This window comes from Micromesistius poutassou (assembly GCF_964030765.1).
Source record: "Micromesistius poutassou genome assembly, chromosome: 15".
NCBI lineage: Eukaryota > Metazoa > Chordata > Actinopteri > Gadiformes > Gadidae > Micromesistius > Micromesistius poutassou.
Window position 1 is genome coordinate 6,063,297 of NC_140285.1, and position 16,726 is coordinate 6,080,022.

Sequence of the window (16,726 nt, forward strand, 5' to 3'; positions counted from 1 at the left end):
TTCCGTAAGTACGTGTGCAGCGCAACGTCAAGCCTCACCGGATGACTTTAAAGCCTGCCGTCTGAGGCTGTGCCCTTATGCATCCACCAAGCTGTGTGGAAATACAATGGACACTCCTCCAGGGATGTGCAGATTTTGTAGGCCACAGTTAATAGTGGATCATTAAAGGGGTGATATCATGCTTTCTCGACTTTTCCCTTTGCTATAGAATGTTCGTTATATGACGTATGTATACATAAATACTAAAAAACCTAAGTCCGAGCTTTAGGGGGAGTATTGCACCCCTGAATAAGGGTTTGAAACAGCTCCTTTGCGCTCAAACTTAACTACTTTAGTGCAGAAGTACCCGCATTGTTTACAACTTCTCGGGTGTGAATTTTCCGACACATGCACAAAGCATTCGACCAAGGGGGGCCTTAAAGCGACATGATACAAAACAGAACGCTTTTGAAAGATGCTGAAATTGGTTTTGCAGAAATAAACAGTGTGAGAATAATAAGGGTTATTTTTAACATACCCCAAATGCCAAATTATTAACCCTAAAAAAGCATGATATGGGATCTTTAAGAAACAGAATACAATTCATTTACGGATATTGAAGTATCTTATCATTTTGCACACACTTTTTATTCATGGTCCCTGGAACAAATGCAGTTTAGATACACACATTTGAAAAGTAGGTCACACAATACTTAACCAGTTGTTGATGCTACATGTCCGATTTCGATGGCATGCTTTTCGATTGTTCACACTAAGATCACACTAGAGATAAATGTGTCTACTGAATGACCCCTGAAAAGTATTGTATATGCTATAAAAACTACAAGGCAATACAGACAATATAAATGTATAGTCCCAAAGTATATGGGGACACTTTAAAACATACAGTAGTCCAGTATCATCTTGGCCTGCCCTAATACTCCATGTAACCTCTCCAACCACTCTAACTAGTATTCTTCACTTTCCACCACACATTCCTACAGGAATCCACCCATGAAAAACAAGGATAACACAAGTGAATTGTTTCCTATCTGGAAAGATCCTTTCAACTGCCCTCAGGCAGAAGGGTAGACAATTTAGGGTTTTGTGCAAGTATGTGTATGTAAGTGCCTGTATGTGTGTGTTTTAGGCGTGTATGTGTATGTGCGTGTGCATGCGCTTGTGTGTGTGTGTGTGTGTGTGTGTGTGTGTGTGTGTGTGTGTGTGTGTGTGTGTGGGTGTGTGGGTGTGTGGGTGTATCTGTGTGTTCTTGGCTCCAGGGCATGTTGAGAACTGTTTGGTAAAATGCTGCTGACGGGACCTGGGGGGTGGAGGTGGGGGAGAGGGTGTGTGTGTGGGGGGGTGGGGGTGCTGTCTGCAGGCCCTGGCACGTTCCTCCCGCTCCCATCAAACAAAAAACCCAAGGAGGACCACCTGGACACAGGAAGAGCCACAGACCCAACATGTTCAGAATCAGAAAGCCCGCCAAATGCCGCATCGTGTTTTGTGTCTTGTGTCTGAGTCTTGTGTGAGATTCCTATGAGGTTACCCCCAGGTAAATGACCAGCGACGAGACAGTCTGGATGTATAGGGTCAACCAGGAGGCTCTGGGTTTGAAACCAAATGCTTGCAGTCTAACCTGCGGGCATTCTTGAGCAGACACCTAACTTCTACCACTCGAGAAATAGTAGAAATAGTGATAATAGTGCATGCAATAGTGCATGTGTATGGGACGGTGTAGGGGCATGGGTGTATGAGTGGAGCACTGAGCAGCGCTCCACCCATGTCATCGATCTCAGCAGGCAGTTATGATGACGCATACCCTGCCAAAACCTCACCTTCGCCTCTAATTCCCCTCTATTCATTGTTTCCTTCCTTCTTCCTCACTTTATTTCTATAACACAATTTCTTTCGTCATATCTTTCTCTCTTGCCTTATTTTTGCCTTTTCTTTCTTTCATTCTCCACTTGTTCTTGTTCTCTTCTTTCACTTGTTTGTTTGTTTGTTTCTTTCTTTTTGTTTCTTTCTTTATTTGTATTTCTTTCTCCCAATCTTTCTTTCTGTCTCTCTGCCTCTCTTTCCCTCACTCTATCCTTCTACATATTGTTATTTCTTTCTCACCTATTGTTCTTTTCTTTCTGTTTCATTCTGTTCCACCTTTCTCTCTCTCCTTCTTTCCACAGAAATCCAGCCTCATTGTCTGAGCTGCCGAGCCCAGGATGCCTCATCCCTGTCAACATGATCTCACCCCTACCTGCTGGCACCGTGACAGCAGAAAATGTCCTAACATACATGCATTCTCTCTCTTTAATTCAAACGTGAAATTATCAGCTTAAAGGCGGCTTTCACCCAGTCGCGCTTTTCTCCTGTTTCAGCTTTCTTGTTCATTTCACTAAGACAACACACCTTGCGCTTCATTGACTGCCAACTGTGGCCTCAACCAATCGCTGAGGGCAGCTGGCGTACCCTCTGCTTCTGTCCAATCCACTCGCAGTCGGTCGCAGAAACCTCCGGCTAAATGTGTTCTTAAGCAGCTAGGAAAAGCACCTGAGCTGGCATCCAAACAAAGCCCACCAAACAGTCGTTGCAGTACCTGCGCCTGTGGTTTGAACATTTGAGTGTTTAGCTACTATTTGAAAATGACTAGGGGTAATTGCGGGGAGAATAAGTACATCAAATTTCAGTAATATGTTGACGAAGTTCTTCAACGTGTAATTACTGATTCTTGAAGGGGACCATCACTTGGCTATTTTGTAATATAAGTATTTGTATACTGCATCATATGCGTGTTTGCGATCGCGGCCTGCAACATCAACTCTGTTTGTACGAAATAAACATTTGTGGGGGATTTAAGTTCTCAATTGTTACGTTATCCAATTTTTTCTGCCAATTTCAGCCGACACCCAACAAAACAGTACTCTCATATTTCAGAAAATATCAGTGTGGGACCGTTCCCCTCTCACCGTCGACGGCGGGTGTGGAGCGACAGAGTGAACCTCCCACCAACACATTCCAGTCTGCCCAATTGAAGGCCTACATCCAAATAGGCAACTTTCTAATTAACCCCCCAAGGCCGCTCATTATCAATTGTCCTTGCTTCAACAGTTTCGTACAACGCACTACTGTTTTCCCCTGGCCTCAGGAATGATAACAATTACGTCAATAATAACAAAGTCAAATTTAAAGTCAAAGTCACATATAATAAAAAGCTGGTGGTATAAACATGTGAAGGTTGCTGTGCTCTATTTTAACTGCCTGGGTTTAAGAGCCGCTCAAGCAGTGGTTAGGCATCTACTAAACCTTCTTCGATCAGAGAGACCCCCGGGGGGCTCAATACAGGCCATCATGGACACGATGAGGGACTCTGGTGATGCTGCGTTCTCACAGAGCCAGCGGTTTCACCAGCAGCCGTTTGTTTTCCTCTGCATTTAAGTGTCATTTTATAGGACGCCTGAAATGCAAGAGACACTAGAGTAATAAAAAGATGACGCAAAATGAAACACCTGAAAATACAACGCTAAGCTGAATTGATAGATTTTTTTATGTGCTCTGGGAACTACTGCCTGTTCTATTATCTATTATCTATCTTCTATTATCGACAATCTATTATGGTAATATAATATGACGTGCTATAATATGGTGTGATGGCAATGCTTTAAAGTGTTGTCCCCTTTTAACAGTTGATCAGATTCAATCATCCTTTGATTGTCTACTTATCTTATTTGACAATCACAAAGACAACACAATCATAAAAGCTGGAAATTTAATTGGATGGGAATAGGCAATTTCGAGCCTGAAATAGTTTAATTAAAGCTAAGTCAGTCAAAATTAAATTGCAGACACATTATACTATAAAAGACTCCAAAAGAGATTACAAGAAAGATCTTTTGAAAACATGGCTGGCAATCTTGCGTCTGATTTGAGCGAACGTACTGAGTGGGCTGACAGGCCGAGCACCAACAGCTCCTGTGAAGACTCCTAAACAACAGTCTGTCTCTACCTGCCTCTGCGTGCTGGCATGTGTGCGACGCCCTGACAGCTGACAGAGAGGATTGAGTGTTTCCCCACTGTAACAAAGAAAGACTGTATTGTGCTCCCCAGAGATGTATGCCTTGAAAATAGCCTAATACAATAACAGTTTTTTTTTTTTTTTGTTCAGTAACCAGTAGATTGCAGTTACAGACCGATGCTCAAAGGGAACGGCCCAACACATTGCGTTGCCCTGCCCGACTATGAGAGCTCTGGCCCAAAGTCATCCACGCCATGACATCCACCACTTGTTGCTACTTCTGTTCCATCAGGCTCCCTCAACTCAAATCCATTTAATTCCACATCGCTGTACAGCCTCCATGAAAGATTGAATCACCCCTGAAGCTTCAGCTGAGCTCAATGGAATGTTCTTTCATTCAACTTTTGATGTCTCAAAGCACCATAACTTTGTTGATTTTGGCATACAAAGTGTAAAGAAAAGTGTAGGTGATAAAAGTAATAATGTTTGATTACACCCCATGGTATTTCCTTAGGAATATTATAATGGTTCAGGGAGCAGGACAGTGCAGTGGTAAGGGTGTGGTTGCCGCCCCCGCAAAAGGTTTTGGATTCGATCCCCGATGTCCACCACAATATTTACTGTACTGTACATCCTTGAGCAAGAAGTACTTTATTAAGTACTAAATACTTAATTACACTGAGAACGAATGGATATTAACAACATTGAACACAACCATTACTGTAGTTTTCTTGCATCAATCATGTCCAACCATAATTCGAGCCAACAACATAGTGTATCCACCTTAACCATTTTCTGGGCACTATATCTGGAGCACAGGTATTACCGGTACAACCAACAGCGGGTCTAGGTTTACCTCTCAGTAAAGGTAAACAAAAGGTAAACAATCCGGGTGATCCTAGCTATTATGGTGGACAACAATGACACCAGGGGATCTCAGAGTACACACGTAGCCTGAAAAGCCTAGGAGAGAGCTGACGCAGAAGAATATATCTTTTATAAATGTCTTGGAAAACTGGGTAAATGTACCGTGAAGTTGCAGCATCACAATCTCTTCTTATTCACAGCCGATACATATCAGCAGTGGCGTCTTTTAAATCACCATTGGACTAACTAAAGCATACATTGTGGACACTACGTATAAATATCTCCTGAAGCATATGACCTTGATAGTGACAACAAGCGTCTTTCTGTTAGAGCTGGGTTGCCGGCCATCATGGGGTGCTTTATTGCTCGCAAGGTGCCAGGTTTCACTACCTTGAAAAAATCCCCCCCCATTGCTGTCACCGCTCCGAAAGGGGCCTGAAAACCTACACCGCCTCATCCAGCGCAGAGCACTCTTCCTCTAAGAAACCGGCTTTCCCTAACACCACACTGAACTCCCTGGTTTCTCCCGGGCCCGCCCCCTGCTCGAGAAACAGAAGCTCCCTGACTCTCCCTTGTAGACCGACAGTTTGTTTGTTTGTTTGTTTTCTACCCCAGAGTGATACAAATCACACACAAATGCCTAAACATCCAGAAATCACACTGCAATAGTGCAACGGGCATGAGGCAACCAATGGAAAGAAAAGTTTATTCAAGGGTCAGCGAAGAGACAGAGATATGGTTGAAGTAACCCTTGAACAAGGAGAGGGAGAAACCCACTGAAAACGCAGACAAAGGTGTGAGCAAGGCGTGTAGTAGGGCATCCAAGGAAGAGAGGGGAAAAGTATTCCCGGAGGAAGGAGAGAGTGGGGAATGCCAGATAAGAGGGAGGGAGGGAGGGTGGTAGGGAGGGATAGATACAGCTCAGAGACAACTTAAATAAACTCCATCCTTACCCCTCACAGCGTATGTTGAGAAGTGAGCTAGAACCAGCAGAATAAACCTTGGAAGTCTCCTTTGAAACATATGTTTATATACTGTGTGCATATATATAGGTGTCTCTTCTCCCCTCTGCCATTGACTTGCATCACACCCAGACTTCAACCAACCCTTACTGTGACCGACCAACTGACGGTCAGACTGACGGAATGACTGAATGGCCTGGCAGAGTAGGCAGTGAGCCGTCATTGGGAAGGGCTTTGTCCCACAGTGGGCGTGTCCTCTCTCTCTCTCTCTCTCGCGCTCTCTCTCTCTCTCCCCCTTATGAGAAGAAAGGGACATGTGAGGGCGAATCTCTACTGTTGCTCTTCAAAAGGGAGGGGTCAAAAAGAGGAAGAGAGACAGAGAAAGAGAGAGAGAGAGAGAAAAAAAAGATAATTACAAAAGAAAAAGGGAGGTAAGAAGGGCGAGAGGTAGCAGAGTTTGAGGAGGGTGCGGCTAGGTAGCTGGGAAGGTGGGATTGACTGTGATGAAACACCCACTATGGATTCAGAGTTTCAAAATGGGGCGAAACTGTCAGGCGGCACTAATGGGTTTAGCAAACATGCCCAGGTGTGTTTACACTACAAGCAGCAAAGCAGTGATGTTGCTACACAGGAGGTAACCGAATGGACATGTTCTTTGATTCATTGAATCGCAAACAGTACTTTTTTCTGGAGAGTGACTTATGCCATTCAATGTGACCTGACCCATGGGCAAGGCATAATAGATATTTTCCAGTAATATAGCCGATTATCCAGAGCGATTTACAGTCAATTCAGACACGTCATTAAAGGCTAAGGCATCTTTCGCAAGGATGCCTACAGGTATACTGCAGACATACAATGATCAAACACAGTAGCTTTGGGCTGGGAGTCTAACACCCTTACCACTACTATACCGTGGTATATACTATACTGTGGTGATCCTTAATAATAAAAAAAATAATATACTGTTGTGACGCGTGACTACCTGAAATACTGAAAGTCTTTTACACGCAGCAATAAAACACTTGAGAAGCGCTGAACTGCATTACTTTGGTGCAGGTGATTTGTGCAGGAAAACTTAATTAAGTGTGTGAGGTAAATTGAGACACTGTTCCAGCAGGCCAACCCTAATAGTAAATGTCAAAAAATAGAAAAAATAGAAAGCAGAAGTACCTTCCTTGTAAGAGCGAGGCCTCAGCTTGAATCTCTATGGAGAGAATAGAGCAGCCTGTCTGCAACATAAGGCAGGGGGAAGAGTTTATGAAAAGGTTACACTGGTGATATATGAGATGCTTGACAGGGGAGGATGAAATTGCAAAAAAACAACAACAACAAACAACAAAGTTTGGTGGATACGGATGGATTTTCCCGCTATTTAGAACCAAGACACAATGAATAGTTCATGCCCAGAATCCAGAAAAAAAATATATATATATAATGGGAGCCCATTGCCATTTTCATTTAAAGACCACAATGTATTACAAAGGATAATTAGGCTCTTTTGGGACTCAAAAGACTGTTATTACCCGAAAGGGCTGTTATTACCCTAGCACATAATAATGGTAATAGGTTGTCCTATCAAAGAAACATAAAATAACAAATAATTTTAAAAAAGAACATGTCATCCGTGTAAAAGGTTGTCCTTAAAGTAAATTGAACCAAACAAAACCAAATTATGTATTCAACAGAGAGCGGGGAAAAGAGAGATTGCATGTGTGTGTGTGCATATGTGTGTGTATGTTTGTGTGTGAGTGCGCATGTGTTTTTGGATATGAACATAATGTTTTAAGTGTACTTTAATATTACAAAGCAAAGGGGAGGAGGGTATGATGGCTAAGGAGTGTGGGATGTCTGTGCAAGTGTGTGTTGGATTTAGCCTGCATGTGGGGTCTTTGAGTGTGTTTTGTTTGTATGTATTTGTGTATGTGTCAGATTTAGACTGGATATGGTGTATTTGAGTGGGTGTCTTTGAGTGTGTGTGTGTTTGTGTCTATGAATGTGTGTGTTGTGTTTAGACTGTGTGCCAGACAGTGTGTCAGTGTGTCGGATCCTTGCTGTGAGTCAGCCCCGCTGCATCCTAAACAGACGATCTCAATCTCTTCATCAGGTGTTCCTCCTCCACACTTCCTTTCAACACAGCATGCTTGTGTATTTGTGTGTGTTGGTGTAAGTGTTAGTGATTGTGTCTGGGTTATTTGTATGTGTGCATGTGTGACAGAGTGTGTGTGTGTGTGTGTGTGTGTGTGTGTGTGTGTGTGTGTGTGTGTGCGTGCGTGCAGTCTATATATGCACCTATCGGAAACCGGTTTCTATATAAAACATGAAGGGACGTCATTAACAGATACAATGGGCCACAAAGAGCAAAGCAAGGTGTGTGCGTGTGTGTGTGTGCCAGTGGCAATTTCTCTAAGACTGCAAGGGAAGCTCAGCTTCCCCTAAAATTTAAAAAATTAAATGGTCAAATATATACTGTTGTGTTAACATTTCATTGACTAAAAATGCGTTAGAACACGTCCATCTCAAAGACAAGTTTGTTCTGAATCAGCTGCTTATTGCAGGTCGACTGACTCGATTTCCTTCTCATACATTTCCGTAGTGTCACAGTGCATTTGCCTGTTGAAGCTCAGCGTCCATCCACTTCAATGGGGCTGCATAGAACAGCTTTTTTTAGTGCGTCGCGAAAGTCATCATTGGATCAATCATTGGATAATGCTGCGATTATGTCCCTCCCACGGACGCTCAGCGTCTCTGGAGGTGCATGGAGGAGTGGGCTGGCCTGGACGCTGGGCTTCTGTGTGATGATTGGAGGGTCTACGTCGCCGGAGCTCTCTTCAGTCCTCAGTCCCATCGCGGATTTTGCAAGCGAGTTGAAAGACAAACAGCAACCTATTCCTTGATATCTGCTTGGCGAAATTTCTAGACAATTTCCATCGTACATTTCATACTCTTATACACACAATTCCTTGCTTCAGTTTAACATAATTCCCACATTTCCTTGTTCAAGTTTAATAATGTTTTGGTAGTTGGCCATCACTTTGATTCAGGGAGCCTGAGGTCTGAACTTCAAGTCCTGTATTCAGATCAGGACTTGCAGGGTGACAAAGCAGGGAAAGCTGTGTGATTTCTTGGTGTTCCTTAAAGACATGGAGTTGGACATTGCAATGCCTCAGCTTTACAAACTGTTCTCATTAGTAGCAACAATTGGAGCTACATGTGCAGGTGTATAAAGGAGCTTCTCCTGTTTAAAGCGGCTGAAGTCCTACACCGATAACACAATGGGCCAAGGCAGTTTAAGCAGCCTAGCTCTGCTGGCCATTGAGAGGACACTGGTCAAGTCACTGGAAAAGACAGCTAGCTGGTATGACAGAGCATTTCCTTGAAAAGGAACAGAGAGGATAATTTACATATACATAAATTGACAATTTATCTGATGTAGGCCGAAAATGAGCTTCCCCTCTTTGAAAGACCAGCAGCCGCCACTGGTGTGTGCGTGTGCGTGTGTGTGTGCAGGTCTGTGTGTGTGTGTAAATTGAGCCTCTTCAAAGACCCGTTAACCTACCCACGCAAAGTCAACAACAGCTCCAGTGAGTACAGTATCACCTCAGTGCTATATCTGCCCTATTTGCTTTCCACGGCCAAAACTTGTACAGAAGGAAATCTAGCTGCTTGTGACCCAACATCCATGTGCACACACATACACACATGGACAGACACACAACACAACACAACATACACATTACACACACACACATACACAATACACAAACACACACGTGTCCCTGCATAGAACAGTGGAGGTACAGGTGGAGGCGGTTTGGCTTACCTCAGACACATGCAAATCCCCCCTCCAGTCTCAATCTCCTTGTGATTAGTGGAGAGGGTTTTATATCCTGGTGGGACTAATGTTTCAGAAAACTGCCAGACCTGCACCATCTCCCTCTGGCTCACACGGTGTAGGTGAACTGATTTGGAGAGAGAAGAAGAAGAAGGAGGAAGCCCTGCCCTCTCCCTCCTCCTCCTCCTGCTCTCACAACACACGAACAAAGTTCACTTCCTTGTTAAGACGTGTTGGGATTGCTATTGCTAACGGCGTATTAAGGCCATAAAACAATGGCTGAGGTTAGTGTTTAGGAGGAGATGTTGTGCTGCAGTGTGCTAAACTAAGTGAGGGAGCAGCAGTAAAGACACAAAATAATTGGTTCTGCAACTTTTTTTAGGTAGACTAAGGCCGGAATGAAAGGACGTACAAATCCCGGATTCAAGCTTCCAGATGAGCACAACCTAAACTCAATCACGAAACAAATCAAACCGGTTCAATCAGTTGTAACCATAAAATATGTAATGGACATTCTAAGGAAAAGGTACAATCTAGTATACCCGTAGTCTGCAATCTGCAATATTGACTTCTGCAATTATTTTAGAAGTCAATATGCAATTTAGGGCAAAATAATTATTTATTTAGTAAAACGTGTATTCCAGAATAGATACATATCAAGAGGATTGTCTTTTGTTTTACCAACATGTGATTAAAACAAATGATAAAAAGTAAAATAATAATGTATAAATAGAAAAATTAAAGCAATGTTTACAGAGTTTGCAACCTGTTGCTAAATGTGCGGTTATGGCTTTGGTACGATAGTGATAGGTTATGATAAAACACATTCGGTATTCAGACATTTGAATATCATATACAGATACTTATTCTTTCTGTAATATATTGTAATATATTGTATGTCATTATACTACTACTACTATTATACTATTGTATGTCATTATAATGCTACTATCTATCTATTTTTTTACATGGTGTTTTCGTCATGAATAGCATTCATATAGACACTCAAAAATGAACAGCAGAATATAGTAAATCGAACTGTAAATAGATCTGCACTACGGGAATCACGCTGTAGCTGGGATTTTGTATTGCTTCCGGACACTAGTTGGCGCTGTAGTTGTACAGTGAATGTTGACTAGAAGAAGAAACGCTGTGTTTTCCGGACCAACTTATTTTGGATGGTTATAGCATGGTTGTAGTTTACTTTCTCCAACTGTCACTCAGTTCTAAAGAAGATCGTATTTTTCAAACATTATTTCCTGTTGGACATCATTGCATTTGAATGACCATGCACGCTTTTGTGCGGTCTATCACCGAAACAAGGAGCAGCTAATGTTAATACATTATGCCTCTCGTCCCTGCAAACCAAGCTCAGCTCATTCGCTCCAGTCAAAAGGACGAATATTACCAAACATTTCTTAGAAACAACGCCAACGAGGCTTTTCAGACCGTTGCTGGTAAGCATTATAGATTGACTCTCCTTATAATGAACGCTTATTTTTAGTTCATACGCTTAGGCAATTCAGTTGTCATCGATAACGTTCATTGATGTTTACGGTTTATATGTTAGGATCCAAGAGATGGCTCGATTGGAGAAAGGAGATAGAGCTGCTGTCGGACCTTGCCTACTTTGGTTTATCCACATTTTCAGGTAGTGACAATACTGCTTTGACAGTAGCACTATTTTCGAGTGAAATGCGTTCTTTTAAAATCCAATTGCACGAATTGTATTTTTGATAAACCAGATAACGTTGAATTCTTTAGCAAGCCTTTTTCTTGTCATAACACATCTCGTGAACATTACCCTCAATTTGAAATGTCACAAACACAATTATCATCCAGGCTACCAAACCCTGGGAGAAGAGTACGTCAACATCATCCAACTTGATCCCACTAAACGCAAGATTCCCTCGCGGGCCAGACGCACTGCCCTGATTCTTTGCCACACCTTCATACCCTACCTTCTGGACAAACTCCTGGTGTGTCTGGAGAACGAGCTGGAGGCAGAGGAGGACGACCACCGACGGGAGAGAGGGAGGCGACGGCAAGGTCCCCAAAGCTGGTGGAGCCCTGGGTACCGGCTGAGGGAGTGGGTGAGGAGGGCGGTCGGTCTGCTGTCTGCGCCCCAGAGGAAGGCCTGCATACCGGCTGTGTTTGCCGTCCAGCAGGGTCTGGCGCTGCTCCGTAGGTTCCATGCTGCCCTCTTCTACCTCACCGGGACCTTCTACCACCTGTCCAAAAGGACAGCCGGTGTGAGCTATGTGAGTTGTAGTTTGGTGTGGTAGTTCAGTGACTTGCGTATAGTCGGCTATGCATTGCCATTTACGGTTTATCAATCATTCATGCTTTTGCCACAGGTAAAATTAAGGTTTCAAGTAAGTCTGTTTAATTCAAGCAACTACACAATAGACCAGCGGTTTCACACTGAGGGTCATGAAACCAAGAAGGTTTTTATTTTTATTTTTAAACATATGCATGCCTTGTCATGTGAAATTTGACCATTAGTATGTTTGAAGACTGAAAAAGGAAAAAAACTCTTAATTTACAATCCACATAGATTAATGTTAGTTATCTCACTGACATGGTTATGACAATGTATTGTTTGTTTTACTGCATAATCTATTTGGTAGGTCCCTTGGCCAAAAGTACATGTGCAGGCACCTTGCAATGGCAGTGTTTCTCAAAGCATGATCCAACTACAGCAACTGGGCCCAAATTGCTATTGATTCAATATTGACTGTTGAAACCTATGTGTCATTTTGATGATATGTGAGCCAAATACTAATTTACCCTTCAGACCATGGAATTTGCAGCCATCACGTGTCACATCACTCACAATCAATGACACTTCATTTTGACTGATTAATGTTACTTAAACTTTTCATGTTCTGTATGTATTCTGGCTCATTGATGTCGGTCTAATTTGGCCACAGAGGCTGAGAGTCAACCACTGTCGGACCCTGGCTTAAAACAGTTTGACAAAGGCGACATGAGACTACAACTGGTTCTCTTTAAGATGTGTAGGGTTACCTGTTATGTGTATATACCTGGGTTATGTGCCTGATGTTCTTGGGCTAATATGCTGTCATCTCCTAGCTGCGTGTGATGGGGGTTGGCGAGGATGACCAGGCAGTCCGGAACAGCTACAAACTCCTGGGGGCCGTGTCCCTGCTCCAGCTGGCCATCACCCTCACCCTGCAGTTCAACAACTACAGGCACCGACAGAGAGCCAGACAGGAGTGGAAGCTCTACCGCAGTCTGGAACCCAGGTATGGCTGAGTAAGAGGTCATCAGCCATGGACCGCAACTGTTGTGCTTGTTGCATATAATGATAATAATAAAAATGATTATGATAAAAAAATAGTAAATTATATTTATTCAAAAGGACCTTCTCAGACTCAAGTACACTGTACATATGGGTACCACAGAGTAATACACACAATCAACATAACATTTGCAATAACAGGGTATGTTAAGTGTGACAAGGTCGGCAGGCTGGATTCCTACTCTTGGCCAGTTTGATGGCTAAGAGTGTAGTGTCTTTGTCATGTGTATGTGGTGGCATTAGTTTCCCTTTTTAGGGATTCAAAAAGTTTATAGTATCTTCGTGAATATACAATATTTGCTATACAATATTAAACAGTGTACAGTCTATCTTACTATTGATTGAGTATTGCGTCCCAAACTATGAGTGTTGGTCAATACAGAGAAGTAATTTGATTTGCTGGTGACCCGGATGGAGTTCATTAAACTGTATTGGGTCATTCTCTTGAGTATTGAGACACACATGAATAATAGTCCCCATTTTTTCTGTGGTATGATTTTGTTAGTTCATCAAGGTGGGTGACCTACTAGGAAATACATGATGAAATGAGTACATACAGTATGTAATGAGGTACTTGTTCTGTTGTGCTGAAGCTTCAGTCCCCAGCGTGTGGGGGCTCCACCTGCCCGCACGGCTGCCCGGTGCATCCTCTGCCTGGAGGCCAGGAGGCATACCACCTCCACCCCCTGTGGACACCTCTTCTGCTGGGAGTGCATCACTGAGTGGTGCAACACCAAGGTAAACATTCAGAAGAAAAAAGTTGGGTAGGCAATTCATTTAAGAATTGTATTGCATTGTTTATCATATTTGTTGAAGTCCTCTTTACATCCTGACAGCAATCAAATACCATGCTTTAACAAAAATCTGGATTGGACTCCTGCAAAGTGTCTTAAAGTTTAGAGGGAGGCCTTAATGAATTAAGTCATTCATATACCATGTTATTAATAAGGAGAGATATAGGTGATGTAATCCCTCCCCCATAAAGTTGACAATTTTACCTTAAGTGACCTACCGTTGACTGATAAATTACATTAGGGAGAAGCTAGGGGTAAGGCTTCTTGTTCAAAGGTAGACAGTGGACAATGGGGTTCAAACTGAGAACCTTTCAGCTGGGAGTCAAAAACTATCCCCATAAATAATGGTGGGGATAATTTTACAAATTATTAAAAGTTAATATTTCATATAGAAAAGCAACAAAGTAGTATTCCTCTCAAATATCATTATTTGAACTAAAGGTTTGTCTAATGTTATCTACACTGTTACGATATGTAGGTGAATTGTGTGTTAGTTTTTTGTATGTATAAATCTAACTGGGACTTTTCTATTTTGAATTTACAGGCTGAGTGCCCCCTTTGTAGAGAGAAGTTCCCTCCACACCGGCTTATCTACCTCAGGAACTACGATTAGGTGGCAACGAATAATCGCTGAAGAGGGTTCCTCCAAAATAAATAATTTTGGACTACTTTGATGAGCTGCGACTGGGACTGGGAAAAATTAATATTCTGTTGATGAATAAGATGCTGCTCACTGGATCACTGCTTCAGACTTTTCAAGTTGAACGATACGTGCCCCTTTCCTGATTAAATGTTGTTAATTATCAAAACCACTCTGTTAGGGTGTCATCAAAAGTATTGGATTGTATCAGTCTGTAATTCATTTTAGTACTTTTAATCAAAGTAACCTGAACTGGTAAATAACGTGTGGAATAAATTGTTTATCCTGTTGGGTTTCTTGTTATTACACATCCATGGTTTGGACCTAACGTTACATTTTTCTCTCGTTCATTGACTCCAGTCCTCACCGTTGTTTTTTGATTTTTCTAATCGATAACTTTACTAGCACGGTAAAATTGAATAAGACATGTCATGATGGAAGTTGAAACACGAAACCGTACGTAACAATAAAAACTATTTTGAACAACTGGCAGTAAAATATATTTGCTATGCTATCTAGCTAACTGGCCATGAAAAAGCTCTATATGGAATTAACCCTGATATAACTGAATATTTCGCTGCTACGGTCATTTCTATGTTGAGCTAGCTTATCAAATATTGGTTGCTAATAAGCTGTAGCCTGCTTATTATTGTAGTGGATTCAGCCGTTTTGAAAAGTGTTAAGCATAGTGACATAGTTACCAGATTAATCCTACTAGGTGTACTGAAACCCGTTACGTCCTCTCACAGGCTAAACGACCAGCTGGGAAAAGTTTGAAGAGCAATCGACGCAGGTGGTTATGGGCTATGATTTTGCATGTAACCTAGATTTTCTTTTTTTAAGACTTTAGTCTAACTGCTTAGTTATATTCTATATCTTCGACCAGATGGCAAACATTTTCAGTTTTTTTTTTTTTTTTTTTACCAATTAATATAATGATCAAAAAAGGGACATAAATGACGATTTATACAGAGGGTTTTTTTTCAGACTCTGTTGAGTAACTGCTCTGTCTCCTATCTTCTGACAACCAGACTGTCCTCTCAGGTCTGCCTCTGAGGCGCTTGCCAGCAGAAAAAGCTCAGAGATGTGACAACAGTGGAGGGGCCCTTCAATCTCAAACAAATCTGATATGACAGAAGAGAGGAATTAAGGTAGGCCTGCATTCACTTTGGATGGGAGAAAAGTGTCACTCCAAAGTTCCACAAACTATTTCACTGATGGGTATAAGGGGCTTTGTGAAAAAGTTACAAAGTTGATTGCAAGGTTTAAAAAGGTATCTCATTCTAGCTTGGAGCACAGAATTCCACACAAACCCAAACGCGGAAGACACAACCAGTCTAAACTGAACAATTTTCTGGGCCAAAAGATCTTCCCATCTCTAAAAGTCTCCTGACCAATTTCCTTCAAACCAAAACGAGATTCCCCAATCCTCGTGCCTTATCGACCTCCTTTAAAGCCTGTTCATGCAACCAAGACCTATCTCCCTCTGGCTTGTTGTTGATTTATGAAACAGTTCTGTGGACAAAATGTTGTTGATTTATGAAACTGTTCAGTGGACACAATGCTCCTGTCAAAAACGACAGCTTGGTTTCAACTGTCCACGGCCCAGAGAATCTCGATCCAGAAGGTGTTGGAGAAGGTGTTTCTTACAGTGGAACACCTCACATCTTCAGGTTGAGGGATTGTTTCACTGATAAGCCAAGTCCAGTAACTGGTACGGTCTTTATCCACCACAGACTCAGTGCGCATCAACAGGTCTAATGCAAAGGGGGGACTTGCAGTAGTAAAAGGTTTCATACATACCAAGCAAACAAAGCCGCACATATACGGAACAATTCCCAGGGCTTAACTGGTCAAAGAAACAAATGTGTGTCTTTCAGTACGTCAAGAGGCCTCGGAAAGAAAGATCAGTTCACCGACAGAACCTGAAAGTGATGATCATCTGACTAATGATATTAGCAGACAACTGGTGACAGCTCCTAATATCCTGAGAGTCTTGTATTCTCTGTTGAGCTAGTGAGGTCATGTCGAAGTACCCAAGTGATCCGCAGGTCAACTCCATCTGACCTTTTCTTAGTTTAGTGGTAGCTAAACTTTCCAATGAGTCAGATGGCTCCTGATATATTTTTGAAATGGAAACATATTTCCAAACATATGAAATTGTTTTTTAACACCACTAAGCCTAACATTGAGGTGTGTAGATGGTTTTATAGCAACAGTTTCCAGGTGTTCATAGGTCTTGAGAATATCAAGGGGATCCTAATAATAGGAACCCTTTAGTGTTACTAAAATGTTCTCCTCGCACTCGAGACAAC

The 16,726-nt window shown here is 42.2% G+C and overlaps 1 protein-coding gene across 1 annotated transcript; it reads left to right on the forward strand.

The window, feature by feature from the left end:
* Positions 1 to 10,837: 10,837 nt before the first annotated feature.
* On the forward strand, positions 10,838 to 14,699 carry pex10 (peroxisomal biogenesis factor 10). The gene is made up of 6 exons (XM_084479594.1): positions 10,838 to 11,109; positions 11,223 to 11,303; positions 11,495 to 11,913; positions 12,749 to 12,921; positions 13,571 to 13,715; positions 14,316 to 14,699. The coding sequence occupies exons 1-6, from the start codon at positions 10,998 to 11,000 to the stop codon at positions 14,382 to 14,384; spliced, it is 999 nt and encodes a 332-aa protein (XP_084335720.1). The 5' UTR covers positions 10,838 to 10,997; the 3' UTR covers positions 14,385 to 14,699.
* Positions 14,700 to 16,726: the final 2,027 nt, after the last annotated feature.